Source organism: Manis pentadactyla, chromosome 13 (genome assembly GCF_030020395.1).
Source record: "Manis pentadactyla isolate mManPen7 chromosome 13, mManPen7.hap1, whole genome shotgun sequence".
Classification (NCBI taxonomy): Eukaryota; Metazoa; Chordata; class Mammalia; order Pholidota; family Manidae; genus Manis; species Manis pentadactyla.
The window spans coordinates 14,870,497-14,890,000 of record NC_080031.1 but is presented as its reverse complement, the minus strand read 5'-3'; the positions used below and the strand labels follow the sequence as shown (position 1 = coordinate 14,890,000).

The window sequence follows — 19,504 nt, the reverse complement described above, 5'->3', positions numbered from 1 at the left end:
GCATGAGCCACGGGGACTCCCAGGTGCACCTACGGCAGGGTGAGCAAGATCTCACCATCAGGGAGAACAACAGGTTTCATCAGTGAAGGTTCAGGTGCTAAATCTCGGCACCCCCAGAGGCAGCTGTCTGGCCCCCTGCTCTGCCCAGAGTATCACAATTTAAATCTCTAATAATAAAAAGTCTTCCTTCAAGGAACTTGAGAACCTGCCTTAAATCTGTATTCACATATATCTGGTTGTCCCATTAAAAAGGTCACTGCAAGCTGACAGTTTTATTGAAAACGATTAGCAGACTGAAGCTAATGAATTCCCTGTGCCAGTACCGCTTTGCTCTCCCAGCTCACAAAGCACTGCTTCCCAAGCAGCCATTCACTGAGAACCAAGAGCCCAGGGGGCCGTCCCACAGACTTCGGGTCTCCCAGACCTCCCTGGGCACAGGTCCTCCCCTGCTCCCAGTGTGCCCTCCTGCCGGCTCACCTGAGGCCATCAGGTGCGTCAGTCAGCGGAAGGTTCAGTTCACAGCTTTGCCTGTGTGTTAGTAAATGGTTAGCTCACTTGGGAAAAATGCACCCTTGACTCACTCTGGCCACAGAAACACACTTCACTGTCATCAGCTTTCTCTCATTACCTGCCACCGTTACAAATTCTCACTTCCCTGCATTTTCACTTAATTGTGGTCACCTAGGAAACTGGAGAAACAAACAAAGAGAAGGAGGGAGAGAGCTGTGGGAGGAGGGAGTGGCATGGCCCTGGTCACGTAGGTATGGAGGTGAGGAACATCCCAAAGGGCGGGTTAAGGAGGCCGCTTCCATGCCAGCCACATGGTGTCCTCCTCCCCGGGCAAGTGACTCAATCCTGTGTAGGTTACCTGAGAGGTGTCTGGGCAGGTCTCAGGAAGCCCCAGCAGGCTTACTAGGAATTAACATTTCTGTTAAAAATTCTCTGACTTCTAGAAAATAAGTCTAGATTTTACCCTTGCATGTTGAAGCACTTTTGGCATACCACCGCACAATTCAAAAATAACGGTGCCCACTTCATCTGGCTACCCACGTTCATGAGGCTCTCCATTGTAGGCTGGGAGCATCCAAAGTCATTTAATAACTCGAGATCCCAATTGTCAATCCCTAATTCACAGAGCTGTCTACATTGTCCCCCCCGAAGGCACCCCAAATGCTCATGTCCACAGCACAATGTACTCTTCCCCCACCAAACCCACTCTGTCCTGTGCCTTTAACTTTATTTAATGGCATTCCTTGTTAGCTGGTGGCCCAATCCAGGAACCACACAATTCTCAATTCTTCACTTTTCCTCATGCCAACGTCAATTCTGTCCATTTGTCTCCAGTCATTTTCTCCTCTCTGTTCCCACTGTCTCCCCCTCAATTCAGATCTTCAGCAATGGTCCTGGGGCTCTCTCCTAACTGGTTTCCATGCACCATTTCTTCTCTCTCATATTGATCACTTATGGTGCCACCAAAGCGAGGAGTCTCGATTGTGAATCGGGCCATGTCCCTTCCAGCTCTTAATGGCTGCTCACAGCATAATCAACAAAGTCCGCATTCTTTGGCCACACCTACAAGGTCCTTCCCAAACTGAGCTCTCCTCACCTCTGCAGCCTCATCCCCCCACCACACCCCAACTCATAACTTAAGTCGGCGATTCCCCAAGCCCTTGCCAGTTCCCCCAACATGCCCAGTGAGACATGCCTCTGTGCTTCTGTGTGGCATTCCCTCTGTGGAATGCCTGCTCTCTCCTGGAATCAAAGCTCTTCTTAAATGTTGCCCCCTCTGTGAAGCCTTCCCTAACCCCATCTGACGCACTTGGCAACATCCCTGTGCTCCTATGGCCCTGGGCCACATCCTGGCACCAGCACCCAGCACACTGTGCTGTAGTGATTGCTGCAGTTTCCTTCTGCACCACCTCCTCCAGAGCAGGAAGCTTGTCTACTACTTACTGGAACTGTAATCCCTGCCCCAGTGCCTGGCACACAGAAGACCCTCCACAAACACCTGATGAACTCTCAGGTGACTGAATCGGCAGACAAATTACCTTTGGGTCAGTGATTTGCAGACTCCACTCTCACACCTAAATTTATCTCACACACATAAATTTTTATCACACCTCTACTGAACAGCTTAAGAGACGCATTTGAGTTTCTTCCCTTTCTCTTTAACAGGACTAAGGTCAACAGAGAAAACAGACCCAGAAAATCCTCCCAATAGATAGAATCACACCATTAGCTTAACCATCTCTACAGTGAGTTTGAAGGAACAAAGTAAGACACACACTCTGACCTATTTTGCAGTTAAGATAAAAAAGTAAAGAAAGGGGGTGAGGTGTTGGGACCTCCGGGTAAAGCAGGGGTCACAGCCTTTCTCATCTGGATCTCAAAGGCATTTGAAGAAGGGACACTCATCCAGGCCCTCCTCAGTATCAGCCAAGTGTTCTGACTTAATAGCCACATATTTGCCAGGACATCAGACAGCCCCTCCACTGAATCAATCCAGCCCTTTCCACACAAGAGCCAGGCCAGCTGACTGGGCCCGCTGGGAGGTGGGCAGTAGAGAGAAGACTGAGAAGACCATGGACCCCAGTTCCAGATGGGAGTCCCACAGCATCTGACCATACATGTAAGCGGCTTTAGAAACCAACCATTTCCCAGCTGAGAGCCTGGGCAACCATTTACTAAGCTTCACCTTGCTTGTTATGCTGGACCAGAGTTTAAGTATGACGGTACAGTGAGGAGTATAAATTGAGCCACAGGCAGGCTCCTGGGGATTAAGCGTGATGAGTTCACGTGGGCTGGGCTCTGCTGAACCAAGGCCGAAGTCACACGAGCCAAGGAACAGATTCCTGCTACGGCGTCGAGGATACAGGCCTCGCAGCCACACATCCCCACCAAGGGCAAAGGAGTCTCCCCTTCTCAAGGGCCTGACCTGCGGACAGTCCTCACCTGTCTGGGGTAGACAAGTACTTCTGCTTCTGAAATTTCTTCTCTAGGCCCATGAGCTGAAGCTCGGTGAAGATGGTACGGCTCCGGCGGGGCTTCTTCTGCCGGGGCGTCGGCTGCTCCGTCTCCGACTCGCTGCTGCCCAGAACCTCAGCCCCCGGGGCCTCAGTGGAGGCAGCCTCGGCAGCTGGGTGGTGGGGCAGTGCCTGGGCAATTCCTGGGGTGGCAGGGACCAGGTGGGAGATGACTGCGGGCTGTCGGGTGATCACCGAGAGGAGGGGATATGCCCGGAGGGAAGTGGGGCCTGGAAGACAAACAGGGAGGCAGGTCACATGAGGAGCAGGGGTGGAAGGAGGCTGAGCACCCTCAGAGGATCACTTGCTGAGACGGGTCTGACTTGGGGGGCTTGTGATTAGAAGGAGGTACAAATGGCAGAAGAGGAAGAATAAACAACTCGAGACCTATAACTGCTGAGTGGGCAGGAAACGTGCAGATTTGCTTGCCCTGGTATATGAGCATTCGAGCCCTCCACAGCCAGCCAAAGGGTCCTGCAATTCCTCTGGTTTTAAGTGAACCTTTCTCTTCTCTCTCCCTCTTAACCCCCTAAATTCTGGTTTCAGAGATATGGGCCCATGGGACTGAGCAGATGAAAAGAAGCAGTCATAAAAAGCAAGGAACACATACTTAGGAAACACAAAACAGACATGTAGTATGCAAACTTGCTGAGAATCACCTATGTCTTCATAAAAATATACGGATATGGTTGTGTAACTATTAATTCCTTGTGAGAGGTCTATATACCTTGAGTCCTAACATTTTGCAGAGATGGAAGGATGCGTAAAGATTTTTTAACTCAACTCCTTTACTTCAGAAACAAGGAAATAGTCCCAGAAAAGTGAAGTGACTTGCCTAAGATCATAAAGCTAGGAACAAAAATATTCAGGACTCAAACCAAGTTCTTCTGGCTAAAAGTCTAGCACTCTTATCACAACCTCATAAATCACACATAGATACATTATTCATAAGATCGGAGCAAAGAGCTTTTAATTTACACAAAAACTCAGATCCATTAATGACTGGCTGCCTACAGCACTGTGTTAAGGAGGATTATCGGGCTGGGTCAGAGCTTGGCTGAGACAAGAGAGCTGAGGTTGAGTAACAGTGTCTGCCACGGGCATGGGAGGTGGGGGTACAGTGACAAACCTAATATAGATGCCATTCCTACTTTAGAAGTACTTTTCTGTCCAAGAATCTGTTATGCCTTCAAATCTCAAGTCAAAGAGTTCTTCCCTTTCATGATTCAATGGTATCAAGTTTCAAATGTCATGATCATTTACCTTTGTAAATCATTTTATATCTCTGGGCCTCAGTTTTGTCATCTGTAGAGTGAGGAAAAGCACATAATTTAAAAGAATTCTTCAAATTTTAATATATTTATGCCACAAAAGTACCTCTCATCCCAAGCCCATCTTGATAGCTGTTGATAAGAGAGAAGCCCCAGGGGCTGCCCTGTGGGACTCGGCCCCAGTCCTGACAACCCCCTGCAAGAGCAATGTCAGAGCTAAGCAGCCCTGGCACTAGTTCTGGGCGTAAACCCCTCAAAGTCACAGAAGCCCCATGTGCTCCTTGTATTCTCGCTCCCTCCCCCGGTTGGCACATCTCCTCTTTTTCACTCCCACGCTTCTGTTTTGGACCCCGATCAGTTATTAAAACAGATAACTTCACTTGTTCTTCAACAGCTTCTAGTGAGCCCCCCCACCCCCACCTCCCCAGCAGAAACCACAGCTATTAAAGAATAAATCACCAAGGGCTATGACTTTCGTGAACTTGCCAACCAAGGCTAATACTTGAGGCTTTTGGCTGTGGGATTCTTTTTAAGGAAAAACAAAATCACCTGGGAATGATATTTTATAGGAAGAAAATTAGGATACCTGCGCTGGTGGTTTTGGATCTCCTCGTATACGTTATGAAATGCCACTTCTTGAAAAAAAGTATCTGAAAGCTTCTTATACAGACATAAGATGTTTCTCACCTCAAATCACTTTACTCCTTTAATTCTGCCATTTCTTTCAAAGGCACTGTCTTTATTGATGAGGCTAGTTTATAATGTAGAAACTCGGGACTTACCGATGCAGAAAGTGACTAGTTACCTGTCAATAAGGCTTTTAATCACCAGAGTTTCAGCTTTCTCTTTTGTAAGAGAGTTAGATATTTTTTTTGTGTAACATTGAAAAATATTTTGGAGGTGGTAATATCTAGTGTTGGCAAGGACATGAGGAAACGGGCACTCATGTATTGTTGGTGAGTGTAAAACAGTATTGTCTCTTTGAAGATAAAACTAAGCAAATCTACCAAGTTATTGACCAGGCAATTCTATAATTTAAGACCAATGTGTCCACGTGCACAAAGATTTATGTCCAAGTATATTCACTGCAGCCTTGTTTATAATAGTGAAAAAGGGGAAATAACCTCCATATCAATAGGAAAGTGATTAAATAAATTGTGGTACATTTACAGAATGGACTACAATGTAACTATTAAAAAGATGTATATAAACTGATACACAGACTATATATAAACTTAGATGGGAAAATATCTAAAACATTATTGAGAGAAAATAAAGGCATAAAACAATTTGCATAATACTAAAAAAATATTTATGCGCATCTGCATTTATAAATACACTTTTTTAAAGTCCAGGAATGTGGTCACCAAACTATTCACAGCAATTGCCTCTGGAGGAGTGGAAGTAAACTAGGGTGAAAGGAATCTACATGTATTAACCTAATCCTGGAAGCGATCCTGCCATAAACGTTTATGGAGCATCTACTATAGGCTGTACTTCGTTCGAGAAGCTGGGGATATAGCAGAGAATAATATAAAATCCTTCCTTTGTGGAGCTTACATTTTGGTTGGGGGTCGGGGGGTGGACAGCAAAAAACAAGTAGATATCTAATGCCAGGTAGTGATATATTCTATGAAGAAAAAAGAATGCAGTCAATTGTGAAGATGGGGCAGGTAAGGAGGAGGGCAGGTATTTTAGGAGGGAAGTCATGGCAAAGCCTCTGTGGGAAAGGGGACATTTCAGCAGGTAAGTGACTCAATGGAGAGGATAACCTTGAGGAAATACAGGGAAGCACCCCAGGCAGAGAACCAGCTCATGCAAAGCCCATAGTGGGAATGAGCTTGTGTTCAAAGAATAGCAAAAAGGCAGAGTGAGCAGGGAGGAGAGTCCCACGAAATACAAATCTGGAGAAATCTGCTGCAGTCTGATATGTAGGGTTGGGCATGATGCATAGCCTTGGGCAAAGACCTTGAATTTTACTCATAACATGAGAAAAAGCCATCGGTGAGATTTGAACTGGAGAAGGACATGATCTATGTCTTTAAAATCCTTAGAGCTAGTGTGTGGAGGAAGACTGCCTGTAGGAGTAGACATGGAAGCAGAGACGTAATTTAGGAGGTGAGGCAATACTCTAGACTGTGGTGTGGGCCAGAGGGGCAGCACCTGTGGTAGCGAGAGTCATCAGTCAGGGTGTGCTTTACAGTTACAGCTGAAAACTTGTGAAGGACTGAGTCGGGTCTGAGAGAGAGAAAGCTGCCACGTGATGTCTGGGGTTTTGGCCTTAGCAACTAGAGGAATGATGGTGCCATTCGTAAGAAGGGCAAAGAGCAGGATCAGGTGGGAAACCAAGATTTCTGTGTTTGACAGGTTGCTATTACACATGGTAGGTGTGTTTGCTCTCTAAAAAGCAAATCCAACTAAAAATTTGACTAGAATTACACTAACCTTACAGGTTAATTTAGGGAAAGACTGTTCTTTTGATGATCCTGTCCTCTGGAGGTTGAAAGGCATTGCTGTTATTTTTACATGGCTTTTGAGATGTATGCAATTTGATTCCATAAAGTTTAAACCTACTGGAAACTCTCATTAAAAAAAAAAAACAACTTCTGATGAATGATAATGATTTACGGCAACTTCCTTCACCAAAGTCTAGAGTTTCAGGAATTTTGACTCAGTGCTCTGATGCAAATTCAGTGACAAAATTGCACTCTACCCCAGTGGCTGAGAGCCCCTGGCTGACACTGGAGGCACACACAGAGTCACTATGACGCTGATAAATGTCTGGCAATTTCAGGAGGACCTCCATTATAAATAAATATAATTGCAGTGAGGACCTATGTTGAGTTTTTGGTATTTGATATGTATCTCTGAGATTAGGAGGGAACAAGATGGCTGGAAAAGAAGTCAGGGTAGGTAATGTATGTGCTACAAAGTACTGAGACTCCTGCAAAGCAAACCAAAGGGGAGCAAAATGAAACAAAACATACTTTTGCCAGCTGGTTGCTGTCTTTTCTTGTTTTAATATATGACCTGATTTCCAACAAAACAGCCTTGGCCCATGGCTCTAATTTCCCAAAGCACTTGCACACTCTCATTTCATATTCTCACAAAGGTACTGTGAGATCATCCAGCCATATATTTATATTTTGGCTGAAAGTCCAATTTCGGTTTTAAAAATAGCAGGAAAATGATAAATTAATGCACACATTAGGGGTTCCTGAGAAGGCAGATCATGTATAATGCTATGTATTAAGCACATCTTTCTCTTTTCCTGAGAATTATCACTATGTGGAAATGCTGACTGAAGACAGCTGCCTGCCACACTGGATCATTACATACACTTGTGAAATTCAAGCACATTATCTGCTACTGAGAGGGAGTAATGACTAGCAAAGCAAAGTCACTGTTTAAGCAAACACATTCTTCGTTGACAAAAGGAGTGTAAACATGACCTCAATGAATGCATTTCCTAATAGTTGTTTTCCTTTGACCGATCCCCCTAACCAGTGTTTTGCTGTAGGGTGGTTATCACATAACCTTGTGTATTGTATACCTAGAAATCATTCCCTGCTAAATGGCTGGCCATTTTGAAGATCTGTTGTTGGATGAGAAAACCTGAGTACATTACCGGTAGGCTGAGGCCTTGGGACATCCCAGGGAGTTAAGGGAGATTAGCATTTGTAGGTTAAACTGAGTAGCCGTCACACTGATGCTGAAAACCACCCGTAAAACTCATGCATGTGAATGTGCGAGGGCCAGCCACAGGCAGAGTCCAGGGTTGCCAATTCCAGGCACACATCTCAGTGTAAGTCCTCCTTCACGGCAAAAGTCAGTCCTCTCCAGCTGCAGCTGTAATTGAACTTCAGAGCAGAATGCCCGAAGAACAGTTCTTGTCCTACACACCTCCTGTGGGCTTCTCCATTCCTCCAGCATTCCAGTCCCCATATTGACTCGCCACACCCACATTTCCGCTTGACTCAAGTAAGGGCCAAAGGTCTAAGCGGATAAGAATCTCTAAGCTGCCTGCTCGACTGATTTATGTTCCAGGAATGTGTGACCTATATACCCGCAGAAAGCTTCGGAGGGACACAGGCAGCAAACACACACAAGACGTGGGCACAGATACATTCAGATAACCTGAGAGACTCAGCGGAGCAACTGGGAAGCTCAGCCGAGTTTCCTGGGAAAAACACATAAAATCATCCACACCGAATTCTTCCCATTGGTTCACATGCCTACAAATTCACTGGTAATTCTGGGTTGGGCAAAGAATACGACCTCCAGTTCTGAGTCATGGAGTGATCTTGAGCAGGTTACCAGTACTTTCTTTGGTTCAATTTCCTCTTCTATACAGTAGGGCTAATAATAATTCTCCCCTGCAGATAACTGTGTGGATTAAATGCACTGATGTATTTGAAGAACCCAGTGAACACTCAAATTACAATTAGCTCTCTTTTCTTTCCTCCCAGTGAGTGAGCTTAATTAAAGTGGATGAGTTTTCTTATCAAGAAAGCAGACTTAGGAACTAGGCCTGTGTATCTTCTTGTCATCTGTACACTGATATGCGATTTCAGCAATCCCAGAATCTGCCAGTGGATTTGCCAGAATTGCCAAATGGAGGTCTTCAAATGCCCTCATAGATACATATGCACTGAGACTGACAGCAACAAGAGAGCTAAGGGAGATCGGTGGAAGGGCTAACCTGGCCAGATACCCCTTAAAGCTATCAATTCTAAAGACTCTAGAATTAATTACCTTGGGTTTGCACACCTGTATAAAAACTTCACACACAGAACAGCTTCAGAGGACTGCTTCAGAGCACAGCCCTTCCTGGGGTAATTGTTGGCAAAGAAGGATGGAGTTGGGACACAGATGGAACCAAAATCAATTTCTAAAAACCCTCAGAGAAAGCAGGTATGGGGTGGTTTAAATTAATATGCCCTGTCTTATGTTGAAATGGGCTAAGGAAAGGCTGAGCTGAAAGTACCGTGTTGTGTGTCTATAAGGATAACATGTAAGCATGGGAAAGAAGAGGACAGTGGGGGGAAGGAAATACCAAGAGGCTCTGAGTGGTCTTTTAACTTTGTGATACACTAAGGTTCTAGGCCAGCAAGAGCTAATGAAATAGACGTACCCTTTACAGGTTGTGGCTTTGTGTGACTAAAAAAAAAGAGAGAATGTTTTAATGTAAGTAAGGTTGAAGGCACTGGGGGGAGGGGTGAGCAAGTCTGACACTGATGATGTGCTAAAGTCCTCAATGCTGCCCCCTCTCAACTTGAAAAATGTGCCTTAAGCTAGCCAATCTTTGCACTGCTGTAAATCTAAGCTCTGCCTCCCCCTACCTTCTTTAAAAACTCGCTGCCTGCCCTGCTGAGTGTGACTTCCCCGGCTTGTGATAGCCAGACCACGGAACATCACCCAAGAATTTGCGTTCAAATAAACTACCTGGCCCTTTGTTGCCTCTCTTGGCCTGCTTATTTCGGCTAGAATTTATCTTGTTTCAATAATGCAGTCTTATCTATACTAAATCCTAATACTAGTCATTGAGATGTAAACTCGATCCAGAATTTTAGTTTCCCCATGATACCTAGCTATAATTCTCAATTAAACTCTTCATAATTCTAGTTCTCATATTCAGCCATGCATTCTTAATCTCATCAAGTTTGTTCTTCCAGAATAGAAGTGCCAACCTTCTGAGGCCCTCGCAACTGACCAGTGATAAAAACCTAGCTGCACCCTTTACTGCGCTCCTTCTCAGCATGAAGCAGCCGGAGCGGTCATCGCTCCTTTTCCCTGGCAGCAGATAGAGTCTCTATCTGTAGAGGAGAAAATGAGACAGAGACCATAAGCTTAGACAGAATAAAGTGAGAGCCTCTGGAGAAAGCAAGGCAAGATATTTGCAGTCAGAGCAATGTAACTACAAGCTATGAAACCCTCCCCCACGATGCCCCTTGTCAGCCAGAAGTAGCAAGTCATCGCCCATTATGACCAAAAGGCTGGAATGTAAGGTTGAAGGCACTGTGGGGAGGGGTGAGCACGTCAAACACTGATGACGTGCCGAAGTCCCCAGCTGCTGCCCCCTCCCAACCTGAAAAATGTGCCCTAAGCTAGCCAATCCTTGCACTGATGTAAATCCAAGCTCTGCCTCCCCCTACCTTCTTTAAAAACTCACTGCCTGCCCTGCTGAGTGTGACTTCCCCGGCCTGTGATAGCCAGACCGCAGAACATCACCCGGGAATTTGCGTTCAAATAAACTACCTGGCCCTTTGTTGCCTCTCTTGGCCTGCTTATTTCGCCTAGAATTTATCTTAGATTTAAGAGGCCAGCTCAACAGCTGGCAAAATGCCTTAGCTATGAGCTACCTACATCATTAGAAAAAAGGGAGCATTTTGATGCGTTAAGTGCAAATAAATTAGAAACATATAAAGTAAATTTATTCTGAAATCCATATGAGCCTACCATAATGTAAACTCTGGAATAAGCATCTAGCTAAATAAAACTTTAAGAAGGTTCACAAAGGTTGAAAAACATAAAGGGAATAGGAAGAAAGTATCTTGGGATTTTAGAAAAATGAAGGAAGTTTGGAAAATAAGAAGAGGACATCAGAGCAACTCCAGTAGGCTGACTGCATCATGCCATCTTTTCAGATTCTTGATTTTGCAGAGACAAGCTCAGTCTTACCACAGTGTCACCAAAACTGTAGGCATCCATGGAATCACCAGGCTACACTGGGAGCTAAGTGAAAGCCATTCACAGCCCAAGTAGACAAGTTTGGGGACCTTCCCACGCTGCCTAGGCTGTCATATCACCCAAATGTGGTCATCAGCCACCCTCTAGCCTTCACTGTTCCCCATCTCCCGCAACTGAAAAACACACCGGAGATGGCATTGTCTTTCTCCTCCTGGTGATGGTTTTCTACACCCACCCACACCTGTTTCCAGCCATACCTCATAATCACTCACTGATGGAAAGCTTCCCGGAGCAGCTGTTGTTTAGCACAAAGACCTAATTAATTACCCCTATCTTTGTGCACCCACGCATTTTGTTTGTATCCTTATTCACCCTTACTTATTCGCACCTTGTAGTAAGAGTTAACTTGTTTACCCTTCTATTTCTCACTAAACTGAGAACTTCCTTAGGACAAAAATAAAAAAGTGCATCTTCCTGGTGTTTAACTGCATGCCTTACTGGAACTGATTTTACCTGAACTCGATTAGGACTGCAGATGTGGCTCTGACACCTTTGGGCTCTAGCACCCCGGTGAAACCATACTTTCAAGCTTCTGTTTTCTCTTCTGTAAGATGGCAATAATAATATTTCTCCATAAGGCTGCTGAAGGATAATATTGGATAATGACTATGAAAAAATATCTTTAAACAAAGAAGGAACACACCCAAAAAAGGCACTACTTTTTTCAAACACTCAAAATGCACTAATTTCCTGTATTTTAGAGATGCCTCTCTTCACTAAGAATTCACAACCCTGCTCTCTTGTGCTGATGTAATTCATCCTTTTGCTTCACAATATCTAATGAAGGTTCTAGTGTCACCTGGACAGAATCTGACCAGGAGGAATCCTCTGGTTCACTGTCACCATCAACGATGAATCTACCAAACAGCACCTCAGCCCTGTTCTGCTAGAAACAGGAAGAGAACCATGCCTCATCTCTGCCCTCAGAACACTAATAAATGGGGAAATGACATGTTAAAACAAAGGGTAAATAGGAAAACAAGCATGTAGTAAATGCTGGATAGCCTAAGAACCATAAGAGTTCAGGACAGAATGCTGTGTTCTAGTCACAAAAAGAGGAGAAGCTGGGTTATGAAATAAAGGAAGGAATGGATCCCAGATGTGCCATCAAAGAGCCACCAGATCTGGAAAGCCACTAGCTCGGGGCAGGAGTGGAGGGGCAGACACAGAGAAGGTGTGGGAAGACTCAAAGACTCCAGGAGCAACTGCTAGAACTGGAGCCCCTCTGCTGTGTGAGAATATTTTGGTTGAAAAGGCTTATGGAAGCTCACCTAGCTTGAGGTAACAATTGGAAACCCATGTAGGGACACCTAACAGACAGGGACAGTATACAACTAGAGCTCCCCAGAAGGGCTGTGAGACTGGAGTGCAGATTTTACACAGACCCAGAGTCCGAGGACTGAAATTAGACTTCATTGCCCAAGAGGAAAAGGCTTAAGAACAGAGAATGGAGGCCTCGGCATTGGGCTCCACCTTCATCAATGGGGCAGGAAAAGGAAATAGAACCAACAAACAAGACAGACCTGGTGGCCTCCGGACCAAGTAGCACAGAGCCAATGAAAGTGGCCAAGGAGAATTTCAAGAATGATCAACTTTCAGCCAGGTTACTCACTAGGAAATCTTTTGACATTAGTTTGGAAACATTCCCCCCCTTATCTGATACTTCCAGACCTACCTCCATGGTATAGGAATCTCCCCCAGGCAGGCTGGGAAAATGTGCATAATGCCAAGGCACTGAAAAAAGTTTCTGGAAAAACCAAAAAGGAGATTACCTTTCTGTAAGTGGCCCCATAGGTCCACAGGCAACTCCTGATTACCCAGAGGGAGAATCATCTGCCAAACTCTAAACATCTCATGCCAAAATGCAATTTTCTAAATCCAGTTCCATTTCCTTCCTCTCCTATGCATTCTAATCCTGGTTTAAATATGCTCTCTACAGCTTGCCTTTAGTTGCAAAGATTAGAAACAAAGTGGAATATCAAAGAATAACATCTGAATGCAATTTAATGAATTATGGAATACCTAGCTTAGACACCGTGCCAAGAACTGAGGATAAAATGGTACCCCAGGCAGACCAGGTCTTTGCCCAGTTTACAGTCTGGCCAGGATAGCATACAGTTAAGAAGAAGTAATTCAGATGCTATAAGGAGCATTTGGCAGAAGGATTTCACCAAGCACAGACTGTCAGGATGCCCCTGAAGGATGACGTTAACTGAGATTCTTCAGTCAGAGGTGAGTAGAGAATAAGAAGGAAGAACTGAAAGTATACGAATTTGCCAAACACTAACAGTAAAAAAATGTTTTTAAACAAAACAAAAGAACACAAGTTGAAATGGCATTTGGGCCTTACTGAAGAATACCTAAAGAAATTCTGATGTTGAAACTGGTTCCACTGAGCGGGACAAGTGGGAAGAGTTCTCTGCTGCAACAAGGAGGTGAGTCATTAAACCGGAGCACTTTAAACAAACCAGTGTCTGGTAAGGCCTACAAAACGTCAGTGATCAGGATATTTCCCTTTGCCATGATGGCGTTTACAGGCATTTTCATCAGGAGGTCTCAGAAGCATGCAGGCGGTCATATCATTTCTGTGGTTACATCTCCTTTTCCTGGTATGCCCTTGTTTTTTGATAAAAGCATACCTTTAAGGTTATGCAGCTAATGAGGTCAGGGGACACAGAACTACACTGCAAAAAGGACTCAAACTTTGGAGAAATGTACCCCATGAAAGAGAGGAGGAAAGAGAAGCTCTGTATCTGATGGAAGGACCTTTGGGTAGAATGAATGAGTTCCTCTCCCCTTCTATTTTACTCCACCTTTAAGATCAAACGGCAGCCAGTGTATCCAACAGTAGGAGAAAATTTATACAGCAGAGATCAATATTTCCTCGTGTTTGAGTCTTACTCTTGCAGGTAATAAGGGAAAACAGTAATAAAGGATAATGGTAGTAATAACAGCCATAAGATTCTACTACACAGTCAGCATGAATCATGTGAACCACGGTTATGCAACTGGCCAACCAGGATCAAAAACATTTGCTCCCTCCTGCAGGAAGACCTTTGCCTTCTCTGCACTGAGCCTGAGTCTATGAAGATCCCACTCTACCCCCAGCAATGACACTGAGCCTGCTTGCAGTCCACATGAGCTCTCTCTTGCTCTCAATTTTCCTCTTCTGTAAATGAGGGAGTTAGATGATTTTTAAGGTACCTTTTAACATACCATAGTTTTATAAGCAATTACCACACTCAGATACTGTGTGTCTTTCTTACATTTCTCAACTTGATTGTAAAGTTTCTGCCTTATACCCGTCTCCCATAGTGTACTTCCCATATTTTGTACAAGATATCAACTGAATAATAGCTGAATTAAACATGTGTGCCAAGAACAAGAATATTAATATATATTAATATACATATGTAACCTTCTCCAACACTACTAAATCTTCTCAGTTCACAAGGCAGTACAGTGATAAACTATTTACTCATCTGATATCCCCATAGGTGATCCAGATTGTAACTACTAAAGGCAAAAGACTATCTTTGCACACATCTCACCATGCACAATTAAGACTTTGAGCTATGTGATTTATAGCAAATGACACACTGAATAACAGAACACCGAGATTATTTTTTTCTAACCTAGCCTTTGATGAGTGAAGCAGACAGTATTAAACAAAGTCACAGAGGAAGTCTGTGTCTGATCTAGGACCAGAGCCCAGACCTCTAGAGGTGAAGATGAATGTTATGTCCATGTCACTGTACTGCCTTTTTGGGCAAGATCCGCCAAAATGCTGAGCACTGCTTGGCCCCACTTATTACCCTCCTTTGTGTGGTCTACTTTTTATTTTTATAGTTAACTCTTTAACTCTGCAACCCAGTGTTAAAGCACTTAGATTTTAATAATCTGAGAAAACTTGGTAAATATTACCTTGGAAGTTTCTGGGCTTTTGAAATATTGTTTCCCTCCCAGTTTTACTGAAGCATGATTGACCAATAAAAATTGTACATGTATACATATATATATATATATAATGTACAATGTGATGATTTGAGATACATATACGTTGTGAAATAATTACCACAATCAAGTTAATTAACATAGCCATCACCTCACATGTTTGCCTTTTGACTGTGTGGGTGCTAAGAACGCATAACATCTACTCTCTCTTGGGAAATTTCCAGTACACAATACATGATTATTAACTATACATTAGGTGTTCATGAATATTGGTGTCCATGCTGTACTTTAGGTCTCTAGAATATATTCATCTTAAAACTGAAAGTTTGTACACTTTGACCAGCATCTCCCCACTTCTTCCAACCATCAGCTCTCTGGAACCATTCCACTCCTGTTTCTCTAAGTTCAACTTTTTTAGACTGCATATATAAGTGAGATCAATGCAGTATTTCTATTTCTGTGCCTGGCTTATTTCACTTAGCGTAATGTCCTCCATAATGGCAGGATTTCCTTTTTTTTTAAGGTTGAATAGTAGTCCACTGTATATGCAATTATACACACACACACACACACACACACACACACACACACACACACATACATAATCATACATTTTCCTTACCCATTTACCTGTCAGTGGACGCTTAGGTTGTTTCCCTATCTTGGCTATTATGAATAATGCTGCAGTGAAAACAAAGGTACAGCTATCTCTTCAAGATACTGACTTTATTTCCTTTGGCTATATACCCAGAAGTGGAACTTCTGTGTCATATGGTGGTTCTATTTTTCATTTCTAGAGGAACTTCCACAGTTTTGCATACTGGCTATAATCATGTGGTACATAGTTTAGGAAGCTGAATGTATTAGAGATTAACAGCTAATAATCTGATATATTATCAGCCAATTTGAAAGACGTCTGCTTGGAATTTGCTCCTGAATCAGGCTAATACACGTTTAGGAAGAGAGAAGTGAGGGTAGACCTTGATTATATTACAACTCAATGATCCGCAACAGTGGTGTCAATTTGTTCATTGAAAGCAACAACTCCCTGATGGTAAGGGCCTTAGGAAGGGTCAGTCTCTCCAAAAGAAGAAAGGCTGGACAAGTCACTAAATCAAACTCATGTCTCTTAAATTTCACCCCTAATCTCAAGGTAATGCACAGACAGAAAGGCCAAAGGAAGGAAAGCTCACTGAGCACTACTAGGGGGCAAGGCTTTGCACATACACACCTATTTAACTCCTCACAAAAATTATCCGGTGACTAGGGCATATATCTGGAATCTGATCAGAAATCTGATTCATAGCCATGCTCTTTTAAATATTATGCTATCTTCCAAAACTGTACCATCCAGCTTACCAGGGACTTTCCTTCCCGAGATTCTAGTGTTGCAGACAGTTGATGCACATTCATACTTATAAAATCTTCTGCTCCTTCCAGGGTGTGCTAATGAGTTATGCCCTGGTGCTGGCTCATATTGTGCAAGAACAGTTAATAGTTATCTCAAAGACCTGTAATTTTCATGACACAGTGGCCAATTCTCAAAAGAAAAAGGCAGGCAAAGGACATGTTTTTGTTTCTTTTTGAATAACATTAATTTTTTCCCAATAGAAAACATTATGTTTCAAAGAAGAAAATTTAAATCTACAGAAAAATGGACACCAAAAAAAGGTTGTGTATATCCCCACATACAGGAAAACCAGTGACATTCACAGATTTCTGAAAGATAATGGAGGTCCTTTTTGGAGACGCTGTGCTCTGCTTGGAAGAAAGATGGCACCATGGGTTTAGTCCAGATGGAGGTAAAAGGACAGAGCTGTGTTTCTTGGGGATACAGCCTGGGTGGGAACAACATGTCACATGCTGAAATCCATATGACACAGAAATAATGACCCTATTAGCAAGACCAAAGAGCTGAGTCAAGCCACACACATGGGCAAAGAACTCAGATTTGTAGCCAGATGCACAGGTATTTTCTCTTTGCCCATAAGCCATTTCCCCATTGACTATGTGAGAAACAGAGTCATTTGTATTTAACTTGCAACCTATTATTCCCAGAGATTTATCAGTATTGCTTTGGGTTTCCCGTCATTAGTCTTATTTACTTCCCCAGATAGCAACAAGTTAGCAAAGACTGCCCAAAAGTAAGTGGAAAAACAAATAAGTACCCCCTCTCCTCAGCAGATTCTGAGCTCAGGATTATAGGCTCAAACATTGTCATTGTATCAACTGAAAAAAAATTAAGGTCAATAAATTGCAGTATAGAGTTTTACTAAGATTAATTCAAAGTACAGATTTTGAAAATAAGTATATATATTTAAAATTTAGGATCTCTTTGGCCTACTTAATAAGATGGATATCGGAACAAGATGCTGAAACATAAGCAGAAAATGGAAAATTACAAAAACGTAAATACACTAACTGACATATTTCATTTCATATATGTACTATGATAAACCAGAAAGGGCAGTACAAATGTAGGCTCTTATAATCATCTGGTAGGGCACCTCTGGGCTAGCAGAGTCCTTTCCAGAACGCCTTCCTTCTTGCTGTCGACATTTCAGAACCCAGGTCCCACACAGGGAAACTACCAACGTAGACTCCACGTGATCCTGCAACAGGCCCGCATCCCTCCAAGCACTGCAATGTGTATCCATCTCTGCTAAGCAGATGCTGCACAGAAACAGGACTTTTGACAACAGCAACTTCTAGGCCCCCAAAGAGAAGAGCTTCGACGCGTAGTTTGCCCCGTTAGGCACATGTTCCTTTGACTGGCTTCCATGGCTCCTTTCTAGTGTCCCAGCCTCTCTGGCTCTCCATCCAGCTGCCCACTGAGGTCCCTTCTGGCCAGATCCTGCCTTTCCTTCTCATCACACATCTGAGAGCGTGAGCAGAGAGCTACTCCAGGAGAAGTTGTCCTGGGAAACAGGGCTGAGCAAGTTAGAGCAGTGTCCCTCTCTGGCTGTGTCCACATGATTTCTCCATAACTCAGCAAAGGGCTGGCAGAAGGCTGGAGTGTTGTAATGCCTTTCACAGTACAAATAGAGACACTGGAAAGACATACTCCAAGGATACTCCAAAAGCCTCCCAGAATAGCCTCCAACAGCAGCCAAATCAGATCATACGGAAATCTCAGAGGAAACCATCCCTCCTCAGAGGAGACAAGGAACCACAGTTGGTCTTTTATATTTTTAGGCCTCTAATGAAGTTACCAGAGTCAGGTTCAACTTGTCACTTTCCCAAGGTAGTAATTGTATCTAAACTAGTGGTGAACACCTTGCTAACCCACTCATTTACTGATTAGGGCTTCTAGCTGGGCAGAGTTCAAGGGGGAAATTATCAGCCCCAACATATCAATTCCAAGTACAGTTGATAGACCCTACAATTTCTTTGGGCATTGTGGCCAAAGATTATCAGTTAGAAGTACTGAACCAACGTTTTCCTCCTGATTACTTTCTGAAAATTTCTGTAGAAGCTGTCCTGCCAAACTTCTCCATATCCCTGTACTGTTTCTACTTTTTGACATATTAACATTTGCTAGTTTTTCTTAACCAGTGTTCCAACCTCTATCCCTAACCTCACCCACAGTGACCACTGGGCATCACCCACCTGTCTGTCAGTCTAGGACCCAGCCACAGGCTTGATTTCCAGACACTGAGAGAAAAGGAGGCAGAGCTCACAGTCACCATGGGAGGATTTAAAAGATGCATTCAGCCTTATCCTCTGTGCCTGCCCCCGGCCCCAAACCCACCTGCACACCAAATGGGAAAGCCTTGCATTTCGAGCACCCACATGGAAAACGGCCAGCCCATCGAACCCAATCCTTCCCGTAAAAGACAAAGATAAAACAAAGGACAGGAGACTCTTAAAAAATCCACACCTTTGAAAGTGGATGGATCCTTCTGGGCATGGACTCTGAGAAGCCTAATAAGGGAGCAAAAAGCCCAGGTGATGTTAGACCCCATAGCAAGAAGCCTCAAGAAACACTATCATTGGAAGATACAGAGAAATTAGCAGGACTAAGGAGACCTATTTATTTCAGAAACATCTGGGGTCATCTATGGCTTCAGATAAGACCTAACAAGGCCTCTTTTTCTCAGGAGAATGGATACAAGGGAAAGCTGGGAAGGGGAAAGAAATTTATTCATCTAAGTCTTGATGAATGTCCTGCCTAAACATATCTTGTGCGATGAAGGATACGTTCATTTTTCAGCTTACAACTCTGAACAATTTGGTTAGAAGAAAGTGCAAAAAGATTCCAGGAGCCAATGCTCTGTGATTTGGAAAATGGCCTGCAAGCACTGGCCATCTTGAGAAGTGGTGATGCTGAAGGTGCAGGAAGATGCACTTAATACACGAGTCGTAACTGATAGGCCTGGCAGGGCTGCCACCACTGCTTCTCCGAAATCTCTGGAAGGGAAGCTTGCTGCCTAGAACAGTTAGGTGAGAACATTTCCCATGACATCCTGCAGGCTCTGCTAAACAATAAGGTGAAAGGCTTTTCCT

At 43.7% G+C, this 19,504-nt stretch overlaps 1 protein-coding gene across 2 annotated transcripts in view; it reads right to left on the bottom strand.

Annotated features, from left to right (window-relative positions):
- Positions 1-19,504, bottom strand: part of BARX2 (BARX homeobox 2) — a 65,002-nt gene that overhangs the window by 10,612 nt on the left and 34,886 nt on the right. Inside the window, exons 2-3 of one of the 2 annotated variants that reach the window (XM_036930287.2) lie at positions 4,287-4,328; positions 2,953-3,253 (exon numbers count right to left, since the gene is read on the bottom strand). In XM_036930287.2, coding sequence (XP_036786182.1) covers positions 2,953-3,253; positions 4,287-4,328 — 343 coding nt within the window. The remainder of the gene's footprint in view (positions 1-2,952; positions 3,254-4,286; positions 4,329-19,504) is intronic. The other variant, XM_036930288.2, reaches the window with a different exon arrangement.